The following is a 20,070-nucleotide window of genomic DNA, read 5'->3' as shown; positions in this document are numbered from 1 at the left end:
GGAATTCATATTTTCCATGATCCAGCTGAAGCATTGCATTTTATTAACTCTTTGTCTGACGAGTCCAATGGCGAATCTGAAGTTTGAAGATTGAATGATTTATAATAGTTTGATGGTCTCGTGGTGTAAAGTGAAGAAATTGGAAGATTTGATGGTTATAAAAGTTTTTACCTTAAAATGTATTTTTATCTCCAAAAAGTCTGGTTTGGAGGGTTTGGAAGGTATAGCGGGAGAACTGTTGAAAGATCGTAGATAATTCTGAACCATTTAGACTTTTTCTCCTGTAGCATCTAAATGTACCAACTGTTTTTTTTTTGTTTCGTATGCTTTTGTAAAGTTTCTTTTAAGTAATTATCTGGATTTTCTTACGTTTTAAAGAACGACTGGACAATTTAAAGATAGCGATTTTTTTCTTCTGTGCAAATATTTCAATGATAACGAATTTGAAGCCTGAAGTTGAATGACTTATAATGGTTTGAGTGTCTCGCGGTGTAAAGACTGATAAAATTGGAAGATTTGATGGTCACAGAAAGTCTTATTTTAAAATGTTTTTTTATTTTTGAAAAAGACTGGTTTGGAGGGTTTCAACCCTAGAAGATATAGTGCAAGAACTGTTGATAGGCTGTAGTTAAGTTTGAACCATCCAGAACTTTTTTTTTCAGTATTTAAATGAGTCAATTGTTTTTTTTATTCCGTATGCTTTATTGAAGATTTTTTTAAAGTAATTATTTGGATTTCCTTGTGTTGTAAAGACAGATTCAACAATTTAAAGATGGCGATTGTTTTTCTTTTGTGAAAATATTCCAAGAATTGTTTTGGATGTGTTTTTCATCTCTTAACTAATATTATGAAGGTTACTTTCAAATTGAAGTTTATTTGCTTTCACAAGAAAAACACTGTCCTTCCAAGTTAATTATACTGAGATATATGTTGACTGAAATGAGATGTATATTCGGTAGAGGGAGATAGAGATTGCTTTTTTAAATTATTTTTTTAACTCAGCTAGGCGGAGCTGTATTCGCGTCTATGCTTTTCTTGGGGCTTGCGTCGATTGACGTCGACTTGTTTCTGGGCTTTGTAGGTTGAGTGGTTTTTCTTTTCTTTTTTTAATCCCCATTATGGAATCCTGGAGCATATGCTAATTATTTTTATTGTTGTTCATCTCTGCCATTTTTGATCACTTTATCCTGACATGCGTCAAAATACTTTTTTTAGATACAAAGTTTCATGATGACATCTAAACAGTTAAATGTTTTAACTTGGAATGTTTGCGGTGGGAATCACCCTATTAAGCGTAAGAAAAAATTTAAGGTTATAAATCGGTTCCAGCCTGATATAATTTTTGCTCAAGAGACGCATATCAGGTTATGTGATAAAAATCGATTTTTTAAATTTTGGAAGGGCCCTTTATTTCATGCAAATTCCCAGAGTAAAACTAGAGGTGTCTCCATTTTCATTGATTCTAATATTCCTTTTAGTCAGGTGGATATTATAGTTGATATTAATGGTAGATTTTTAATTGTTGAAAGAATTATTTGTAATAAGAAAATGGCTTTGGTTAATATTTATGGACCCTCATTTTTTAAAGCCGTTTTTGCTCTATTACCAGAGTTAAATGAATATATGTTAATAATGGGTGGTGATTTTAATACTTGCTTAAATCCTTTAATGGATAAGTCATCATCCAAACATCAACTTCCTAACCATTCTGCATCATATTAATTCTTTTTTAATTGATTATGATTTAATTGAGGTCTGGAGGCATATGCATCCTAATGATAGAGTATATTCCTTTTTCTCACATGTTCATAATAAATATTCGAGAATTGACTATTTTATAGTCGACCCTCGACTTTTATGTAATGTTCAGAAATGTGAGTATGATGCAATTACTATTTATGATCATGCTCCTTTAAATTTAATATTTGAATTGAAAGATGTTGTTTCTACAAGACCATTTTGGCAATTTCCAGAACATTTATTACAAAGTGCAGAATTTGTTGAGTTCATTGAAACTCAGATAAAAGAGTTTTTTCTCTTTAATAATATAGGAAACGTCTCCAATTTGGGATACATTGAAAGCTTATTTACGTGGTCAAATTATATCGTAAATAGCTAAATTGAAGAAACAAACGAGAATGGAATTAGATAAAATTTCTAAACAAAATAAAGAATTGGATAACATTAATGCAATCTCTCCAAATGTTGTTTCATTTAACAGAAGAGTAGAACTACAATCATAGTATAACTTATTACTAACATATCCTATTGAAGGATATTTGCTTAAATTGAAAAGTCAATTTTATATCTCTGGGGATAAAAATAATAAACTCTTAGCTTCCCAACTAAGAGCAGTTAGAGCTAAAAGACAAATTTTAAAGATTCGTAAAAGCAATGGAGATATAGTAAGTAACTATGAGGATATTAATTATACTTTTCAAGATTTTTATTCTGATCTTTATAGATCTCAATTTCCTGCAGATTCCTCCAAAATGGAAGCTTTTTTACATAAGATTAAATTTCCACAAATTTCTAATGAAGATCAACAGATGCTTGATGCTCCAATTACTGTGCATGAAATTCAGAAAGCTATTTTATCAATGCAATTAGGTAAAGCCCCCGGACTTGAGGTTATTCGGTGGGATTTTTTGAAAAATTTAAAAGATTACGTTCTCCGTTTCTTTTGGAAATGTTTCATGAATCCTTTGAGAAGGGTAATTTACCACCTTTTTATGAAGCATCTATTTCCTTAATTCTTAAAAAAAGATAAAGACCTGTTGAATGTTCATCATATTGACCTATTTCGCTATCAAATGTGGATGCAAAAATTCTTTCTAAAATAATGGCCAATTGCTTGGAAAGTATTTAATTAAAATTAGCTCTACAGACCAGATGGGCTTTATTAAAAGCCGTTACTCTTTCTCTAATGTTCGGAGATTGATGAACATTATTTATTCATCGTTATCTAAGCAACCTCAATGTGTTATCTCTCTTGATGCAGAAAAGGTATTCGATAGAGTTGAGTCGCCATACTTGATCAAAGTATTAGAAAAATTTGGTTTTGGTAATAATTTTAATAGATGGATTCAAATGATTTATAAGAACCCTATTGCCACGGTCATTACTAACAATTATAGGTCTTCTTTCTTTTCACTTTCTCGTGGTACTAGACAGGGATGTCCATTAAGCCCGTTATTATTTAATCTTGTATTGGAGCCTTTAGCTATAACATTATGGGAGGCCAAAAACATTCATGGTATTTCTATAAATGGAACCATACATAAGATTTCTCTTTATGCAGATGATCTTTTGATTTTTATTTCGAATCTTGAGGAATGAATTCCTAATCTTTTGGAAACACTTAAAGATTTTGGAAAATTTTCAGGATATAAACTTAATTTGAATAAAAGTGAATTGTTTCCATTAAATGCTCCTGTTAGTACATATAATGATATTCCTTTTAGAATTGTTAAAACATTTAGGTATTACAATTACTAAAAAAATATAAAGATCTTTATAAAGCCAATATAGTTCCTCTAGTAGACTCCATGAAATTACTATTTTCTAAATGGAATCCACTTACTCTTTCTTTAATAGGTCGCATCCATGCTGTGAAAATGATGATTTTACCTAGATTTTTATATATTTTTCAAAATATACCTATCTTTTTAACTATAAAATTTTTTGATCAAATTGACTCTCTTATTTCTTCCTTTATTTGGAACAATAAGAGACCAAGAATTAACAAATACCATTTACAAAAACCCAAAAAAGAGGGTGGACTTACACTTCCTAATTTAAGACTATTATTGGGCTGTAAATATTAGACAATTATGTTTTTGGTTATACTGGCTTGATAAGAGCCAAAAACCACTTTGGGTTGATTTGGAATTAAAAGCTGTTAAACAATTTCATTTAACTTCAATATTAGGAGCTCCATTACCTTTACAGCTCTCTAAGATTCCAAATTTAAATTTTTACCTGGTTATTAAACAATCTTTATGGATTTGGATTCAGTTTTGTAATTTTTTAAATTTTAAACAATTTAAGTTGTCTAGTTTTTTATATCGAAACTTTTCATTTAAACCTTCAATAACCGACCCCATTTTTCTCCTATAGAAAAATAAAGGGATCCGTTTTTTTACAGATTAATTTTATAATGGTCAACTGATGACTTTTGAAGAGTTAATTAATAAATACTCTCTTGCTCATACACATTTTTTGCAATATTTTCAGGTTAGACATTTTTTACAACAATATTTACCTAAGTTTCCATACTTACAAGAATCTGATTTGTTGGATACCATTTTGAAATTGAATCCCTTAGTGAAAGGTTCCATTAGCAGAATTTATAATTTACTCTTGTTACAAAAAGAGAACCTATCACTAAAGATTAAACAAGATTGGGAAAGAGAACTTAATATGACCTTTGTGAATGAAGATTGGGCTCGAATTTTGAAAAATGTAAATTCTTCTATATGTGCCAATCACTGTCTAATTCAGTTTATGATTGTCCATCGTTATTATTTAACAAAGGAGAGACTATCTAAAATATTTTCTAGTGTAGATAATTATTGTGATAGATGTAAAACTGAAGTAGCTACTTTGTCACATATGTTCTGGTCATGTTCTTCATTAAAACTGTTTTGGAAATCTTTATTTTCTATAATCTCTAAAACTCTGAAAATTAATTTACAACCTAATAGATTAACTGTTCTATTTGGAATAGTTCCGCATCATATTCAGGGTATTTCATCTTCAGATCAACATGTAATTGCATTTGTTACATTGTTGGCAAGAAGGGCTATTTTATTAAAATGGAAAGATATCTCTTCCCCTACATTAATTGAATGGTTTTCTCAAGTAATGTTATGTCTCAGCTTAGAAAAAATTAGAAGTAGAACTTTTGAACCTCGATTTGATTTTGAGAGAAGATGGGGGTTTTTTGCCAAATATTACCATTTAATTTGAATTATTCTATATGGTTTCCTTCCAATTTTATTATCTTTTTTAAAAAAAAATGTGAACTGGCGGTTGATGAATTTTTTTTCTCTATATATCTAGATGATGGTTAAACGTATTGCTTCCGGGGGTTGATTCCTAATAGGGTTTTTTTGTAGCTAATGGGGGTTTTTTTCCTCAGATGGGGTTCTTTTTTTTCCCTTTTTTCTATATAAATTGTTTTTTCATTTTTATATATTATGATTAGTTTTTTTCTTCAGCTCTATTAATTGTATCCATATTTGTTGAAATTTTGTATTATTCTATAGTTGTAGAAGATTGTGTATTAATAAAAAGATTTTAAAAATGAAAATGAAGGAGTTCCCCCTCAAGTTCTCCTCAAGCATTTTGTGTTCCTCCCTTAGCCCATGACCCCTAATCCTAATCTTACCCAACCTCAGTGGAAAAAGCCTGCTTGCATTTACCCTATCTAAACCTCTCTTAATTTTATATACCTCTATCAAATCTCCCCTCATTCTCTTACATTCTGAATAAGAGTCCCCGAGGTCAAAATGGATCACTGGGGCACGAGCAGCAGCTCGTCATGAAGTTGCTAAGATAGATGCAGTGTTTGTTCCAGGTGACATAGAACTGTGTAACTGTGGAGGCTATTGAGGGGTGCAAAGACAAGGAGAATTCTTCATCCAAAAGGGCTGTGTAAGCTAAGTCCATAGGTATATTTAAGAAGCTAATCAGTAAGAGTTTTCAGTGTATTGAGGGAATCAAAGGATTACAGAATGAGTGCAAGAAGGTGGTGCTAATGTTAAAGTTCAGCCATGATCTTGTTGAATAGCAGAACCACAAAGGGAATGAATGACCTGCATCTCTTTTGTTCTGAGGGTTTCTGTGCATCACAGGTTGTAGGCTCTGATTGCTTCAGAAAACAGTTGTACAAGAGCACTATTGTGCGAAAGCCAACCTTTTTGGCTTCTAATTCTGTGCCATCCAATCTAAGCCTGTTTTCCATTCCTTTTCTCATTCTTTATCTCATTCTGCCCTTTGTTCACACTCCTTGCATTTCAAACTTTCCATTCTCTCTTCTCCCATTTTACCTTCCGTGCTTATTAACATCCTATCCAGACTATTCTCAGCTTACTTCCTATATTTCTTATGACTGTCTTTAATGCTGTCCTCACTCCTTTAATAGCTCAAAGGTTCAAAGGTACAACTTAATGTCAGAGAAATGGATACAATATACATCCTGAGTGCCCCAAAGAATGAACAACAGTTAAATGTTAGAACCCCAAAGTCTCCCCCAGCTTCCCCCTCCCGCGCGTAAGTGGCAGCGAGCATCAATCCCCCCTGCCCCCAACCAGCAAAAAAAAAAGCATTGGCACCACCACCGAGCACTCAAGCGTGAGCAAAGCAATAGCAAAGACACAGACTTGCAGTTACCCCAAAGACTTCGCATTTCATCTGGTATACTTCAGGTTTTCTCTCTCCTGAATAAGGGAGAAAAAGGTGTCTCCGTTTTCCCAGCGAGCGGGGAGACACAACAAACAACTCGCTGGTTTATGATGTTAAAAGTCTGCCATATGGCTTTTTTCAAGCTCTGTGCTTGAAGATCACAAAGGTCCCGAGTCTCCAGGCACACAGTCGCAGATATCCTGACTCCTCCGACGATACACGGGTCTCCTGTCATGACACTGACCCTGATCTGCCCGTCTCCAGAGCCCCGAGATCCCAGGCTTCCGAATCCGAGCCGGACTCTTAAGCCGAGCCTTTGGCATGCCAAACAACAACGACCAGTTATGGAACCCCATGATTGAGTCCCATTCCTGCATGCTAACCTTAGTTAGCATCTAACTCCAGGTCAGGGTCTTCAAAAGAACCCTGAAAGGGAAAATTAGAGATATTAAAGATGGAAATAGAGCTATTTTCGAAGATGCAAGCAAAGGAGTTGCTGTTAGGCACCATTAACCTCCTAAGCTCCTCTTCCAAATCACAAATACTCTTTTAAGATTATGACTTGTTTCTTCAGTGAGCAGCAACATAAATTGTTATATCATCAATGTCCTTTAAAACAAATGTTTTCAAGTTGTTCATGTACTGATTTTTGTGGGCTCAGCTAGAAGTTAGGAGAGGGGAAAAGCAAAACGTTAGTTTCTGTGGGAGGCTATCTGTGATCAATTATAAATGGTATACATTGATGAGAAAGGGCATGTAGGAAGAGGAATGTTCAGAGGATTACTGTCTACTGAATAATGTCATTGCAGACAAATCAAGTTGCATTATGATATATCCCTTTACAGCAAAGGCAGATCTGATGATGCCAGGAATGCCATGGTAGCATTGCTGTTAGTGCAACACTTACAGCTGGTTCAGTTCAGAGTTCATTTCCAGTGCCATATGTAAGCAGTTTATATGTTCTCCCCATGACCACGTGGGTTTCCTCTGGGTGCTCCAGTTTCCTCCCATAGTCCAAAGACGTACTGGTTAATAGATTAATTGGTCATTGTAAATTGTTCCGTGATGAGGTGGCTGTTAAATAGATGGGTTGCTGGACATCACAGCTTGTTGGACCAGAAGAGCCTGTTCTGTGCTGTATCTCTAAAAAATAATAAAATAATTTAATGTCCATTCCTAATTACCCCTGAAGTTAATGGTGAGTTGCCACCTTGTATCTTCTGGAGTTGAGAACTGCGAGAGGGGACTTCAGGGAAATTTACAGAGATAGATTCTTATATTTGAATGTAAGTGAAGTGCAGGGTGGAGCTGTGTAAGTGGGAGTGTTATGCAGGCACCTCTTTGAATACATGGGGAGAACAGAGATCCTTCATCTTTCATTATGTCTTTCTTTTCCTAGTTGTGCTGTGCTCATTCCCAACTCTCTCAGTACCTGGAGCGTTACAGGTAAGGTATTCTCCATTGTGAGTTACGTAGAGTTAATAACTGCACACAAAATAGTACTAGGTGGACAAGTCAGCCATGCTGTGGGCCCCAGGTTTGATCTCTGGCCTGAGCTCTAGTTTGTGGTTGGGAGGGAAATACAAAATTAATTGCAATCTTTGCTTCGTGACATTAGTGTTGGAAGAGGAAGACAGAACTGGGCTTTGTTAGGTTTAGTCTTTTGCGAAAGGAAGGCTATGGGAGAAATGCTGGTTGATGACATACCTATGAGATTGAATCTTGGAAATCTAAGGGAAAAAAATTGCTAATTTAAAATTAAGCAGTCTTATAATTCCATAGAAGTTAATTCTGTTACTGGCTTGAACATTTTGAATACTATGCTCTGGTTTGTTTCCCAAACTGATCTAATCAAGGGACTGGGAAGTTCTGGCTTCAAGATATACCTAACCAAAGAACCTTTGACTCTGGAAGTATTACCATTTCTGAGTCTTGAGCAAAATTCAAGCCCTCTCCAAGCACTCCTGGTAAATGGGAACTGAGAATTCTGGTCTGAATTCTAGGATGATATTCAGAAAGTTATTTATATGCATTGGAAGTTCAAAGTAAATTTATTATCAATGTACAGTCGGCCCTCCTTATCTGCGAATTCCGCATGCGCGAATTCAACCAACCGCGAAACGCGAAAACCTAGAAGTGCTCTTCCAGACTTGTTGTTCGAGAATGTACAGACTTTTTTTTTGTCATCATTCCCTAAACAATGTAGTATAACAACGGTTTTACATAGCATTTACATTGAATTAGGTATTATAAGTAATCTAGAGATGATTTAAAGTATACGGGAGGATGTGCCTGGGTTATCGTGAATCGGGATCGAAAAAAATAGGATATTCTCTTACTAAGTAAGTCAGAACAGCTACATCCAGTATTATTTAGCGTCAGTTAGTCAAACATTTGTCTTTGTATATAGTATATATTTTACCTTTCTATGCATATGAAACACTTAAGAATGTATGTTTCAGCGCCGGGCTCGGGAATGGAAGTTTCCGAGTTCGATCTAGTGACAGATCACTCCCGAGTGCGCTCTCCACTGTGCTGGGTTGATGTGAGGATCAAAAACCCAAAACCCAATAATTAATCCACTGCATTGCTTAGTAATAATTGTAGCTTTCATTGGGGCAGAGCCTTTCTCACTTTATCCTTTAAAATTGTTCCGATCATTGACCGACGTAGCCTAATGCTTTTCCAATGACCAATGGCGTTTCACCTCTTTTCGATCACTTTATTATTTCCACTTTATTTTCAATCGTTATCGTGATTATTTTCATGAACGGAAACACTGCGGATTCAGATCTCTGCAGCTGGGTCCTAATGTACACCGCACTGAGACAGGTTAAATAAGGTCTAGGGTTCCGCTGGGTCCTAAGATCCACCGCATTGAGACAGGCTGAATAAGGGACTTGTGCATCCGCGAATTTTGGTATCCGCGAGGGGTCCCGGAACCAATCCCTCACGGATAAGGAGGGCCGACTGTACAAGAATGTCACCCTATATAATCCTGCTTTTTATTTTCTTCTGGGCGTACTCAATAAATCCAATAACCATAGTAGTGTCAATGAAAGACTGAACCGATAAGGCAGGCAACAGGTGTGCAAAATACAGCAAACTGTACAAATATGAGAAAAAGGGGAGAAAAGAAATAATAATGATACCAATAATAAAGCGATACTAAGGAAATATAAGATCCACATGAGATATGATCAACCTAGCAAAAGCTTTGTAGAATTTATAGATGCACTAAAACAAAAGCTTGGGACATACCACGCCAGACTAAAGAGATATGTGAAATGTGCCAGACAAGGCAAAGTGAATTATCAGTTCAGGAACAATGAAGAGGATTTTACAGGACACTGAAACTAAACTCAATGCACCAAAATGTCACCAACCCTAACACAGAACTACCAACAATACAGAGATAATGAACTTCTGGTCTAATATCTGGTTAAACTGGGTAATGCACAACCAAGCAGTAAGCTGGATTAGGGAGGGAAAAAAACACATTCACACAATTAAAGGCACGCAGACACCTGAAGTTACAATAGATGTGCTAAGAATGGTTTTAAAAAAATACCCACAATTGGGAAAAGTACTAGCAGTGGTAATGTTCATAATTATTGGTATAAAAAATTTACTTTCTTTCATCCGTACCTATTAATATATATCAACAGTTTTCTTAAAAATCCTGAAAAAGTATCCAAATATTTCACAGAAGGCAAAACATATCTCTTACCTAAAAGAGAAATCACAAATGACCCATTAAAATATTGTCTTATTACTTGTTTGCAAACTATATATACAATAGTGACATCACGCATCTTGCAGCTAATCATCACTCACTTAGTTAATCACAAATTACTTACAGAGGACCAGAAAGGATACGGTAAGGATGTAAAAGACCAACTGATGAAAGATTCTGTAATTCTAAATCAAGCTCGGCAGAAAAGCATAAATATTTCATGTTACATTGATTACTAAAATGCATTCTGTACCACACTCATGGTTAATAGGAGCTCTGAATGTATATAAACTACCCCCAATACTTGTGAAATTCCTACACCATCTGATGAAGCATTGGCATACTATGATTACCCTATCTACAGTGCCTATAAAAAGTATTCACCCCTCCCCTTCCCCAGAAATTTTTATGTTTTATTGTTTTACAACATTGAATCACAGTGGGTTTAACTAGGCTTTTTTTTTTACACTGATCAACATAAAAAGACTCTTTTGTCAAAGTGAAAATGGATCTCTACAACGTAATCTAAATTAATTACAAATATAAAACACAAAATAATCAGTTGCATAAATATTCAAACCCCCCCCCCCCACCCACTGCCTTTAATATTACATACCAAATCATCACTGGTGCAGCCAGTTGGTTTTAGAAGTCACAGAATTAATTAAATGGAGATTTGTTTTTGGAGACCTTTGTGAGGTCAAGGTGTTTCAATTGAATGTAGTGAAAATACACCTGTATCTGGAAGTTCCAACTGCTGGTGAGTCAGTATCCTGGCAAAAACTACATCATGAAGACAAAAGAACACTCAAGCAACTACGTGAAAAGGTTATTGAAAAGCATAAGGCAGGAGATGGATACAAGAAGATTTCCAAGTCATTGACTATCCCCTGCAGTATAGTTAAGTTAATCATCAAGAAATGGAAAGAATTATGGCACAGCTGTAAATCTGCCTAGAGCAGGTCGTCCTCAAAAAGTAAGTGACCATGCAAGAATGGGACCACCAGTGAGGGAGGCCGCCAAGATACCTGTGACAACTCTGGAGGAGTTACAAGCTTCAGTGGTAGAGATGGGAGAGACAGCACATTCAACAACAGTGGCCCGGGTGCTTCACCAGACTTCAATCCAATTGAGAATTTATGGATAGACTTGAAAAATGCTGTTCATTTAGGATCCCCAGGCAATCTGACAGAGCTTGAGCAGTTTTGTAAGGAAGAATGGGGAAAAGTTGCAGTGTCCAGATGTGCAAAACTGATAGAGACCTATTCACACAGACTGAAGGCTGTAATTGCTGCCAAAGATGCATTCATTAAGTACTGACCTAAAGAGGTGAATACTTAAGCAATCAGTTATTTTATGTTTTTGTAATTAATTTAGATCACTTTGAAAATATCCATTTTCATTTTGACACGAAAGAGTCCTTTTCTTTGATCAGTGTCAAAAAAAGCTAAGCTAAATCCACTGTGATTCTATGTTGTAAAACAATAAAACATGAAAACTTCCAAAAGGGGTGAATACTTTTTACAGGCACTGTATTAACAACCAAAAAAAGATCAACCACGGTTATCAAATAAACTGAAGCATTTTCCAGGGCTACTCTACACCCACTTATAATTTTATTTAGCTTGAAACCCACTCTCTAATTTACTGAATTGGATGAAAATAGGGTATCAAATCAGAGACAAGCAAATAAATTATCCATCGATACCCCTGTACTTGGATGATTTTAAAATTATATGCTTCTTCATCAGTAAAGCTAAAGGGATTTTCTAAATATATACACATGAACAATGGCTCATGGACCTCTGCTTTCCTCCTCCTGAAATCAATTATCAGCTCCTTTGTCTTAATGGCATTGAGTAAAAGGTTTGTAAAACTGCATTGAACTAACCTAAGTGGTATGAAAGGTGATTATGACTCGAATGGGGCAATCACATTGTAACTCTTGGATCATTAATGTACTGCAAATTCCTTCCTCCTAACAGAACTTCACCAGAAAAGGGTAAAAATGTGTAAACGTCATCATATTTTTTAAACTTTTCAGCTTGCTCAGAGCCAATTCTACACTATTAATCATATGTTTGTTTGGTATCATTCCCATTTGTCCAGTATCTGCACTGACTGGGTCATAGAAACAGAAAACCTACAGCACAATACAGACCCTTCGGCCCACAATACTGTGCCAAACATGTACTTACTTTAGAAATTGCCTAGGTTTACCCATAGCCTTCTATTTTTCTAAGCTCCATGTACCTATCCAGGAGTATCTTAAAAGATTCTATCTGTCCGCCTCCACCACCATCATCGGCAGCCCATTCCACGCACTCACCACTCTCTGCATTAAAAAAAAAACTTACCCCTGATGTCTCCTCTGTACCTACTTCCAAGCACCTTAAAACTGTGCCGTCTCATGTTAGCCGTTTCAGTCCTGGGAAAAAGCCTCTGACTATCCACACGATCAATGCCTCTCATCATTTTATACACCTGTATCGGGTTACCTCTCATTCTCCGCCACTCCAAGGAGAAAAGGCTGAGTTTACTCAACCTGTTCTCATAAGGCATGCTCCCCCAATCCAAGCAACATCCTTGTGAATCTCCTCTGCACTCTTTCTATGGTTTCCACATCCTTCCTGTAGTGAGGTGACCAGAACAGAGCACAGTACTCTGACCAGAGTCCTATGTAGCTGTAACATTACCTCTCGGCTCTTAAACTCAATCCTGCAGTTGATGAAGGCCAATGCACCGTTAGCCTTCTTAACCACAGTCAATCTGCACAGCAGCTTTTAGTGTCCTATGGACTCAAACCCCAAGATCCCTCTGATCCTCCACACTGCCCAAAGTCTTACCATTAATACTATATTTTGCCATCATATTTGGCCTACCAAAATGAGCCACCGCACACTTATCTGGGTTGAACTCCATCTGCCACTTCTCAGCCCAGGTTTGCGTTGTATCAATATCCCGCTGAAACCTTTGACAGCCCTCCTCACTATCCACAACACTCCCAACCTTTGTCATCAACAAATTTACGAATGTTTCCCTACGCTTCCTTATCCAGGTCATTTATGAAAATCATGAAGAGAAGGGGTCCCAGAACAGATCCCTGAGGCACAGCACTGGTCACCGACCTCTATGCAGAATATGATCAATCTACAACCAGTCTTTGCCTTCTATGGGCAAGCCAGTTCTGGATCCACAAAGCAAGGTCCTCGTGGATCCCATGCCTCCTTACTTTCTCAATAAGCTTTGCATGGGGTACCTTGTCAAATGCCTTGCTGAAATCCATATACACTATATCTACAGCTCTACCTTCATCAACGTGTCCAGTCACATCCTCAAAAAATTCAATCAGGCTAATAAGGGAATACCTGCCTTTCACAAAGCTATGCTGACTATTCCTAATCATTCTATGCCTCTCCAAATATTCATAAATCCTGCCTCTCAAGATCTTTTCCATCAACTTGCCAACCACTGAAGTAAGACTCACTGGTCTACAATTTCCTGGCCTATCTCTACTCCCTTACTTGAATAAGGGAACAACATCTGCAACCGTCCAATCCTTCGGAACCTCTCCCATCCCCATTGATGATGCAGAAATCATTGCCAGAGGCTTAGCAATCTTCTCCCTCCCCTCCCACAGTATCCTGGGGTACATCTCCAGCACATCCTCTTTCTTAATGTCTATATGCTCAAGCTTTTCAATCCGCCGTAAGTCATCCCTACAATCGCAAAAGATCCTTTTCTGTAATGAATACTGAAGCAATATATCATCCAGTTTGCTGTGGTATTCTGTATTTGTTCACAGTGGCCAAAAGGGGCCACACTCCAGTCCTGAGCCAACCCCGAGCCCTTTTGGCAGTTACCAAGTAAGCACATTGAGTGCTGGAAAATATCGCTGGTAGAAGATTAACAATGATCTTAAACATAGCATGAGCAGGTTTAAAGGGCTGTGTGGGCCACTCCTATTTCATGTGTTAAGAATTTATTACTTTTAGCTAAGTCATAGAACATATACTTCCACTTATTGTGCTTGTCTTTACAAATCATTATTATATTGTATTTTATAGAATTAGTCCTTAACAAAATTCAGATGCTCGCAAAACAGTCTAATGATTTTGATATTGAAACACTTTTTCTTTTGATATGCAGAAGCAGACTGAAAGCGAAAAACTTGATGTACATCAAACAGATCCTTTATATCCTTGTTAATCTACTTCAGGTTTTAGGAGGTAAGGTATTATAAGGCTTGTGCTTTGATTTGTACTGTTTCTGTTAATAACGTGCAATGCTCATCAGTCAATGACAAAATAACACTGAATTCTTGATCCATTTGGCATTTAGTCATTGATTTTAAAGATGTATTGTTTTGCATGCTAACTGAATTTTACTTATTGAAATGATACAAACTCACCAGTGGATGTTTTCATAGAAACTTGTGTGATGTGGCCCAACATTTGTTCTTGTAGAGCATATTGGGAAAGTCAGGCTTTATTTCTAATTTTGCTGGATACATTACCACTTCACAATCAATATCTTTGTTCCATAGACTCACCATCCTCTACCTAATTAAAAGTCCTCATCTCTGTTCTAAAGGGATGTCCTTCTATTCTGAGGTTGTGTCCTCTGGTCCTAGACTCGCACACTAAAGGAAACATCCTCTGCACAACCACTCTATCTAGGCCTTTCAATATTCAATAGATTTCAATGAGATCCCCCCTCATTATTCTAAACTCCAGCAAGTACAGGCCCAGAGCCATCAAATGTTCTTCATACATTAACCCTTTCATTTTTGGGTTCATTTTCAAGAAACTCTTCTGTACCTTCTCCAATGCTAGTACATCCCTTCTTAGATAAGGAGCCCCAAAACTGCTTACAATACTCCCAAGTGCAGTCTGACCAATGCCGTATAAGGCCTCAGCATTACATCCTTGCTTTTATATTCTCATCCTCTTGAACAGACAGACAGACATACTTTATTGATCCCGAGGGAAATTGGGTTTCGTACAGTTGAACCAACCAAGAGTAGTGTAGAAATATAGCAATATAAAACCATAAATAATTAAGTAATAATAAGTAAATTATTCCAAGTGGAAATAAGTCCAGGACCAGCCTATTGGCTCAGGGTGTCTGACACCCGAGGGAGGAGTTGTAAAGTTTGATGGCCACAGGCAGGAATGACTTCCTATGACGCTCTGTGTTGCAAATGAAGGCTAATATTAAATTTACCTTCCTTACCACTGACTCAATCTGCAAATTATCCTTGAGGAAATCCTGTACAAGGAGTCCCAAGTTCCTATAAAGTGTTAGTTTGCCTCTTCCCTCATTACAAATTGCAAGATTGTTAAAAGTGTAAGAGTCTTTTTTTGTCCAGGAAAAGAAGTATGAATGTTTGATCTGCCCAGTCTCTGAAGGGAACAGCCACTGGCTGCACAACAGTCGGAAAAGTGCATTGTTTACCAAGAAGAAGAAAGCCCTTAACTCCGATTGGAGTAATCGGGACACCGTCATGACAGCGTTTTTTTTTAGCAGGTTTTCTTGTTTTTACGAGGCTGAATTGCTAGCTTGATGCTCAACTCAGCACGGATGGAAAGCGTGCAAGGGAGCCGGCTGGATTCGAACTCAGAAGCTTTCGCTCCGAAGTCTGGTGCTGATGCCACTATGCCACCGGCTGGCTAGTCTACCAAGTAATATGCTCAAAATGCTGGAGGAAGTCAGAAAGTCAGGGGAATAAGCAGGTTAATTTTCAGGCCAAGACCCGTCATTAGGCTGTCACAAGTCTCAAGTGACATGCTACCCCCACGTTCAGCCATCAGACAGCTCCCTCATTTAGCTGTGACCTGCTGTCTGAAGTCAACCCATGCAGGGCAAGCATTTTTTGTGGATTGTCAAGGACAGCTTTATGGACTTGAAAGGAAAAGTGGACTGTAGCCATTGAAACCCATCGACAATGTGAACAAAAGACATTTAACTTCAAAGCAACATCGTAATTTTCAGTATACATTTAACATTCAAATGGGCTCTTATTTAAGGCACACAGCATCTCTGTGCACTGAAGAAAGTTGATCATCTGGCAGCTGTTGGTGTTACTACATACTTTCACTTAAAGGCTGTTACGCCATACATTTCACAACTGGCACAAGATCAGACTTGATCACAGCTAATGTGCAGGAGGTTTTCCTAATGAGAAGAATTATTTTTATGTGTGCAAGTAAAATATGATTGACACCACAGCTGCCAGAGTTACAATTACACTCTTTGAAGAAGGGACCCCTTTGAGAATTGAAGAATATGAATGAGATCTGCTGATGAAAAGAAATGCCAACTCAGTGCTTTCTTTTCACCAAAAAAGCTTAAATTTATATGCCTACTTTAGAATGGCATGAAAAAAATGATCCAACATGGCAGTGTGACAATAAAGTGATCACAAAAGACATAGGAGCAGAATCAGGCCCCTTCATCCATCATGGCTGATTTATTATCCCTCTCAGTCCCATTCTCCTGCTTTCTCCCTGTAACCTTTGATACCCTGACTAACCAAGAGTCTATCAACTTCTGCTTTAAATATATTCAGTGACTTGGCCTCTCGGCAGTCCTTGACAATGTATTCCACAGATACATCACCCTCTGGCTAAAAACAATTCCTTCCCATCCCTGTTCTAAATATCTGAAATGGTGTGAAAAGTGAAAGATTTTTCTTTTGCCAGAACTACTTCATTTCTTTACTGTTACTTATATTGGAGCAATCAGTTGGACTTGAAATGATCCTCTTGATTCCAAATGAGTTTTAACTGGGGTTTCGCATTGCATTGTGGACTAAATTGATTTAAAATGTTTGGGAAGCAAACACGAGGAAATCTGCAGATGCTGGAAATTCAAGCAACACACAAAAAATGCTGGTGGAACACAGCAGGCCAGACAGCATCTATAGGGAGAAGCACTGTCGACGTTTCGGGCTGAGACCCTTAGTCCTGACAAAGGGTCTCGGCCCGAAACGTCGACAGTGCTTCTCCCTATAGATGCTGCCTGGCCTGCTGTGTTCGACCAGCATTTTGTGTAAAATGTTTGGGTTAAGGTTAGAGGTAATAGGTGCTTTGGAATGTGAACTGGAATATTTCATTGTATTTATATCTTTACTCCCTCCCAATCCATTGGATGCTAAAAGTGTTTTCTATTTTGTGATATAATTGTAACACCCAGGGAAAGGTTTCACTGCTAACATAATGGTTTTTTTGTAGAAGCAATGTTTGGGTTATGGTTAGAGATAATGGGTGCTTGTTTTCATTGGTTGAAGTGTTGGGTATAGAAGTTGGGAAATCATGTTGCAGATATACAGTATAGAACCTTAGTTAAGCCACATTTGGATTATTGTGTGTATTTCTGTCATTACACTATAGGAAGGATATGGACATTTTGGAGAGTTGCAGAGAGGTTCACATGGATGATGACTAGATTAGAGTACATTGACTATTAAAAAAAGAGTTTGGACAAACTTGGATTGCTTTCTCTGAAGCATCAGAGGCTGAGAGTGATCTGACAGAAGTGTAGATTGAGAGGCATCAATAGGGTAAATAGAGTCATTTTCCAGGATGGAAATGTCTTATAATAGAGGGAATAGGTTTAAATTGAGAGGGAAAAAGTTTAAAGTAGAGTTGAGGTATTTTTTTAGCAGGGTGTGGTATATGCCTTGAATGTGCTGCCAGGGGTGGTGATAAAAGCAGATGTGATGGCAACATTAAGACACATGAAAATGGCAGTATAGAGGGACATTAACCATGTGCAGACAGATGGGTTAGTTTTAGATTGGCATTATGGTTATCACAGACATTGTGCTTCTGTGTTCCGAGTTCCATGGTCACTTTGTTTCTTGCTTCAGACTGGATCTCTGAATGTTACTGAAACCGGAACTGAATTTCAGAGCCTGTTGCTTGTTCCATCTTTTGTAACATGGGGAAAGAAGGTATACTCCAATTCCCAAGAGCTGCCCTGCCCTTCATGTTCATATTGTGCTTTATCTGTATTTCTGACTTGATTGAGCAACCTTTAATGGTTTTGCCTGAAGACCCTTGTCTCTGTTTAGAAGGTAGCTGTTTTCACATTTACCATGGGAACCATGTTTTCTGTAACTTAAACTGAAAGCATGGCAAATGTATCTCTTCTACATGAAAAAGCAAGGATATAGTAAGATGAACCAAGTTTGACACTTCAGGGAATCAAGAAATTGGTGTAGCAGAACATGCTTGCCAGTCATCCAACATTGAGTCTGATCACCATTGCAAAGTATCCGTAAAGAATCGGCAGTCTAGCAGCGATTGTAACAGCTATTTGGCTCACAGGCTGAAATATCACAGGTTGCAATATTGCTTTCAGGAAGCCAATTAATTTGTGGGTTTAGCTGAAGAATGACCATGCAAGCTATCATTTTGCTGGAACAGATTCACTGAAGTTCTCTTGGATTGGGATTCCTGAATATCCTTGTTATTAAATGTGCCTGGCCAGCAGCATTGACTTGACTTGGAATTCGGAGGCAATCAGACAGAAGCTGGATGTAGCTAGTGGGCCATAAATTGTTCACCATGGTTATGCTGCCATAAGAAAGCAGCCACCATCATCTAGGACCTATTTATTTGTGTGTTTGTTTATTTATTATTATTATTTTTGCATTTGTCATCTTTTGCACATTGGTTATTTGTCAGTCTTTATGTGTAGGTTTTTGTGGATTCTATTGCATTTCTTTACTGTGAATGCTGCAAGAATTTGAATCTCGGGGTAGTATATGGTGACGTATATGTACTTTGATAATAAACTTACTTTGAACTCTCTGTAATGAGTCCTTTCAACGTATGCGAAGGATATGCTTCAGGCCCAAAATGTGTGCTTTCCAGAGGTCTTAAACAATTTAGTGCCTAGTCCTAGCCTCTGGCCTCTTGAAATTGAACAAAAGCTGGCAAAAGCTATTTGGTTTTTTCTCATCAGTGAGAGGGTTCCTTCAGTCTTTGAATTGGAGTTGAACCTAGTAATTCGCCCACTAAAACATTAGTTTCCTGCTTTTTGAAGACTGTATTGTTCATTTATAGTGCTTTTTCCGTGTGTGTTTTTTTCAGTAACTTCCTATTTTATAATTAACTAGGTAAAGTTGGACAAAATCCTAACATGCAGAAGATTAGTCAGGAAGGTAAGTGACATGGGTACATCAGTATTCTGTGCTAATTAGTTTGAACAGGAGGGAAACTACCCTCTGTTCCGTAATCCACTAACTTGAATTGTTATATATGCTGTGAACTGAAAGCCATTGAAATTTGATTAGAACATAGAATACTATAGTACTGGCCCTTTGATTAGAATGACTTTTGTCAATAGATTTTCATATCCTGTATTTGCAGATGTATATTCAGCTGTCTAGTATACTTGTATAGCAAGGATGCTGTGCTGTGAGCTTATTTTTCATTGCACTGGAAGTAATGTGTGTTAAAGATTGAGCTAATTCATTAAAAAGTGATGTGCTTTGCCTGATGTAGGCCTGAAGGTGGAGTAGTATCTTTGGTTTATGATGGATCATTCCCAATCATATACTCAAAGGGGTTAGATTATGAGGACTACGTGTTCTAGTCAGCTGGAGAGCATTGATCAACTTGGTATTCAAAGTGAGGAAAGGATAAAGTTGTTACTCTGAGAGGATGCAGAGCCAAGAATATAAAATGTTAAAAGTTAAACCTTTTGCAGAAAAATAACTATTAGAGTATAGTGGAGGTGTAAAACTCACACTTAAAATGTTAGGAATGGCAATTTGCCAGGAAAATTAGTGAGAAAATGGGAATGCTCTGAGAACCAGTGTGGATGTGATGCTTTCCTTCAGTGTCAAAAAGAAATGTGGAAAAATATGAAATTCAGTTTGTGAGAGTTTAAGTTTACATAAAAATACAGGCAGT

General features: G+C 37.1%; 1 protein-coding gene across 2 annotated transcripts in view; it reads left to right on the top strand.

The window, feature by feature from the left end:
* ddx11 (DEAD/H (Asp-Glu-Ala-Asp/His) box helicase 11) overlaps window positions 1-20,070 on the top strand; it is a 113,036-nt gene that overhangs the window by 46,357 nt on the left and 46,609 nt on the right. For both annotated transcript variants that reach the window (XM_073058922.1, XM_073058923.1), the window contains 3 exons: window positions 7,808-7,854; window positions 14,294-14,373; window positions 19,272-19,316. In XM_073058922.1, the coding sequence (XP_072915023.1) occupies window positions 7,808-7,854; window positions 14,294-14,373; window positions 19,272-19,316 (172 nt within the window). The remainder of the gene's footprint in view (window positions 1-7,807; window positions 7,855-14,293; window positions 14,374-19,271; window positions 19,317-20,070) is intronic.

Source organism: Hemitrygon akajei, chromosome 10 (genome assembly GCF_048418815.1).
Source record: "Hemitrygon akajei chromosome 10, sHemAka1.3, whole genome shotgun sequence".
Taxonomy (NCBI): Eukaryota; Metazoa; Chordata; class Chondrichthyes; order Myliobatiformes; family Dasyatidae; genus Hemitrygon; species Hemitrygon akajei.
This window is presented reverse-complemented; position numbering and strand designations above follow the sequence as displayed.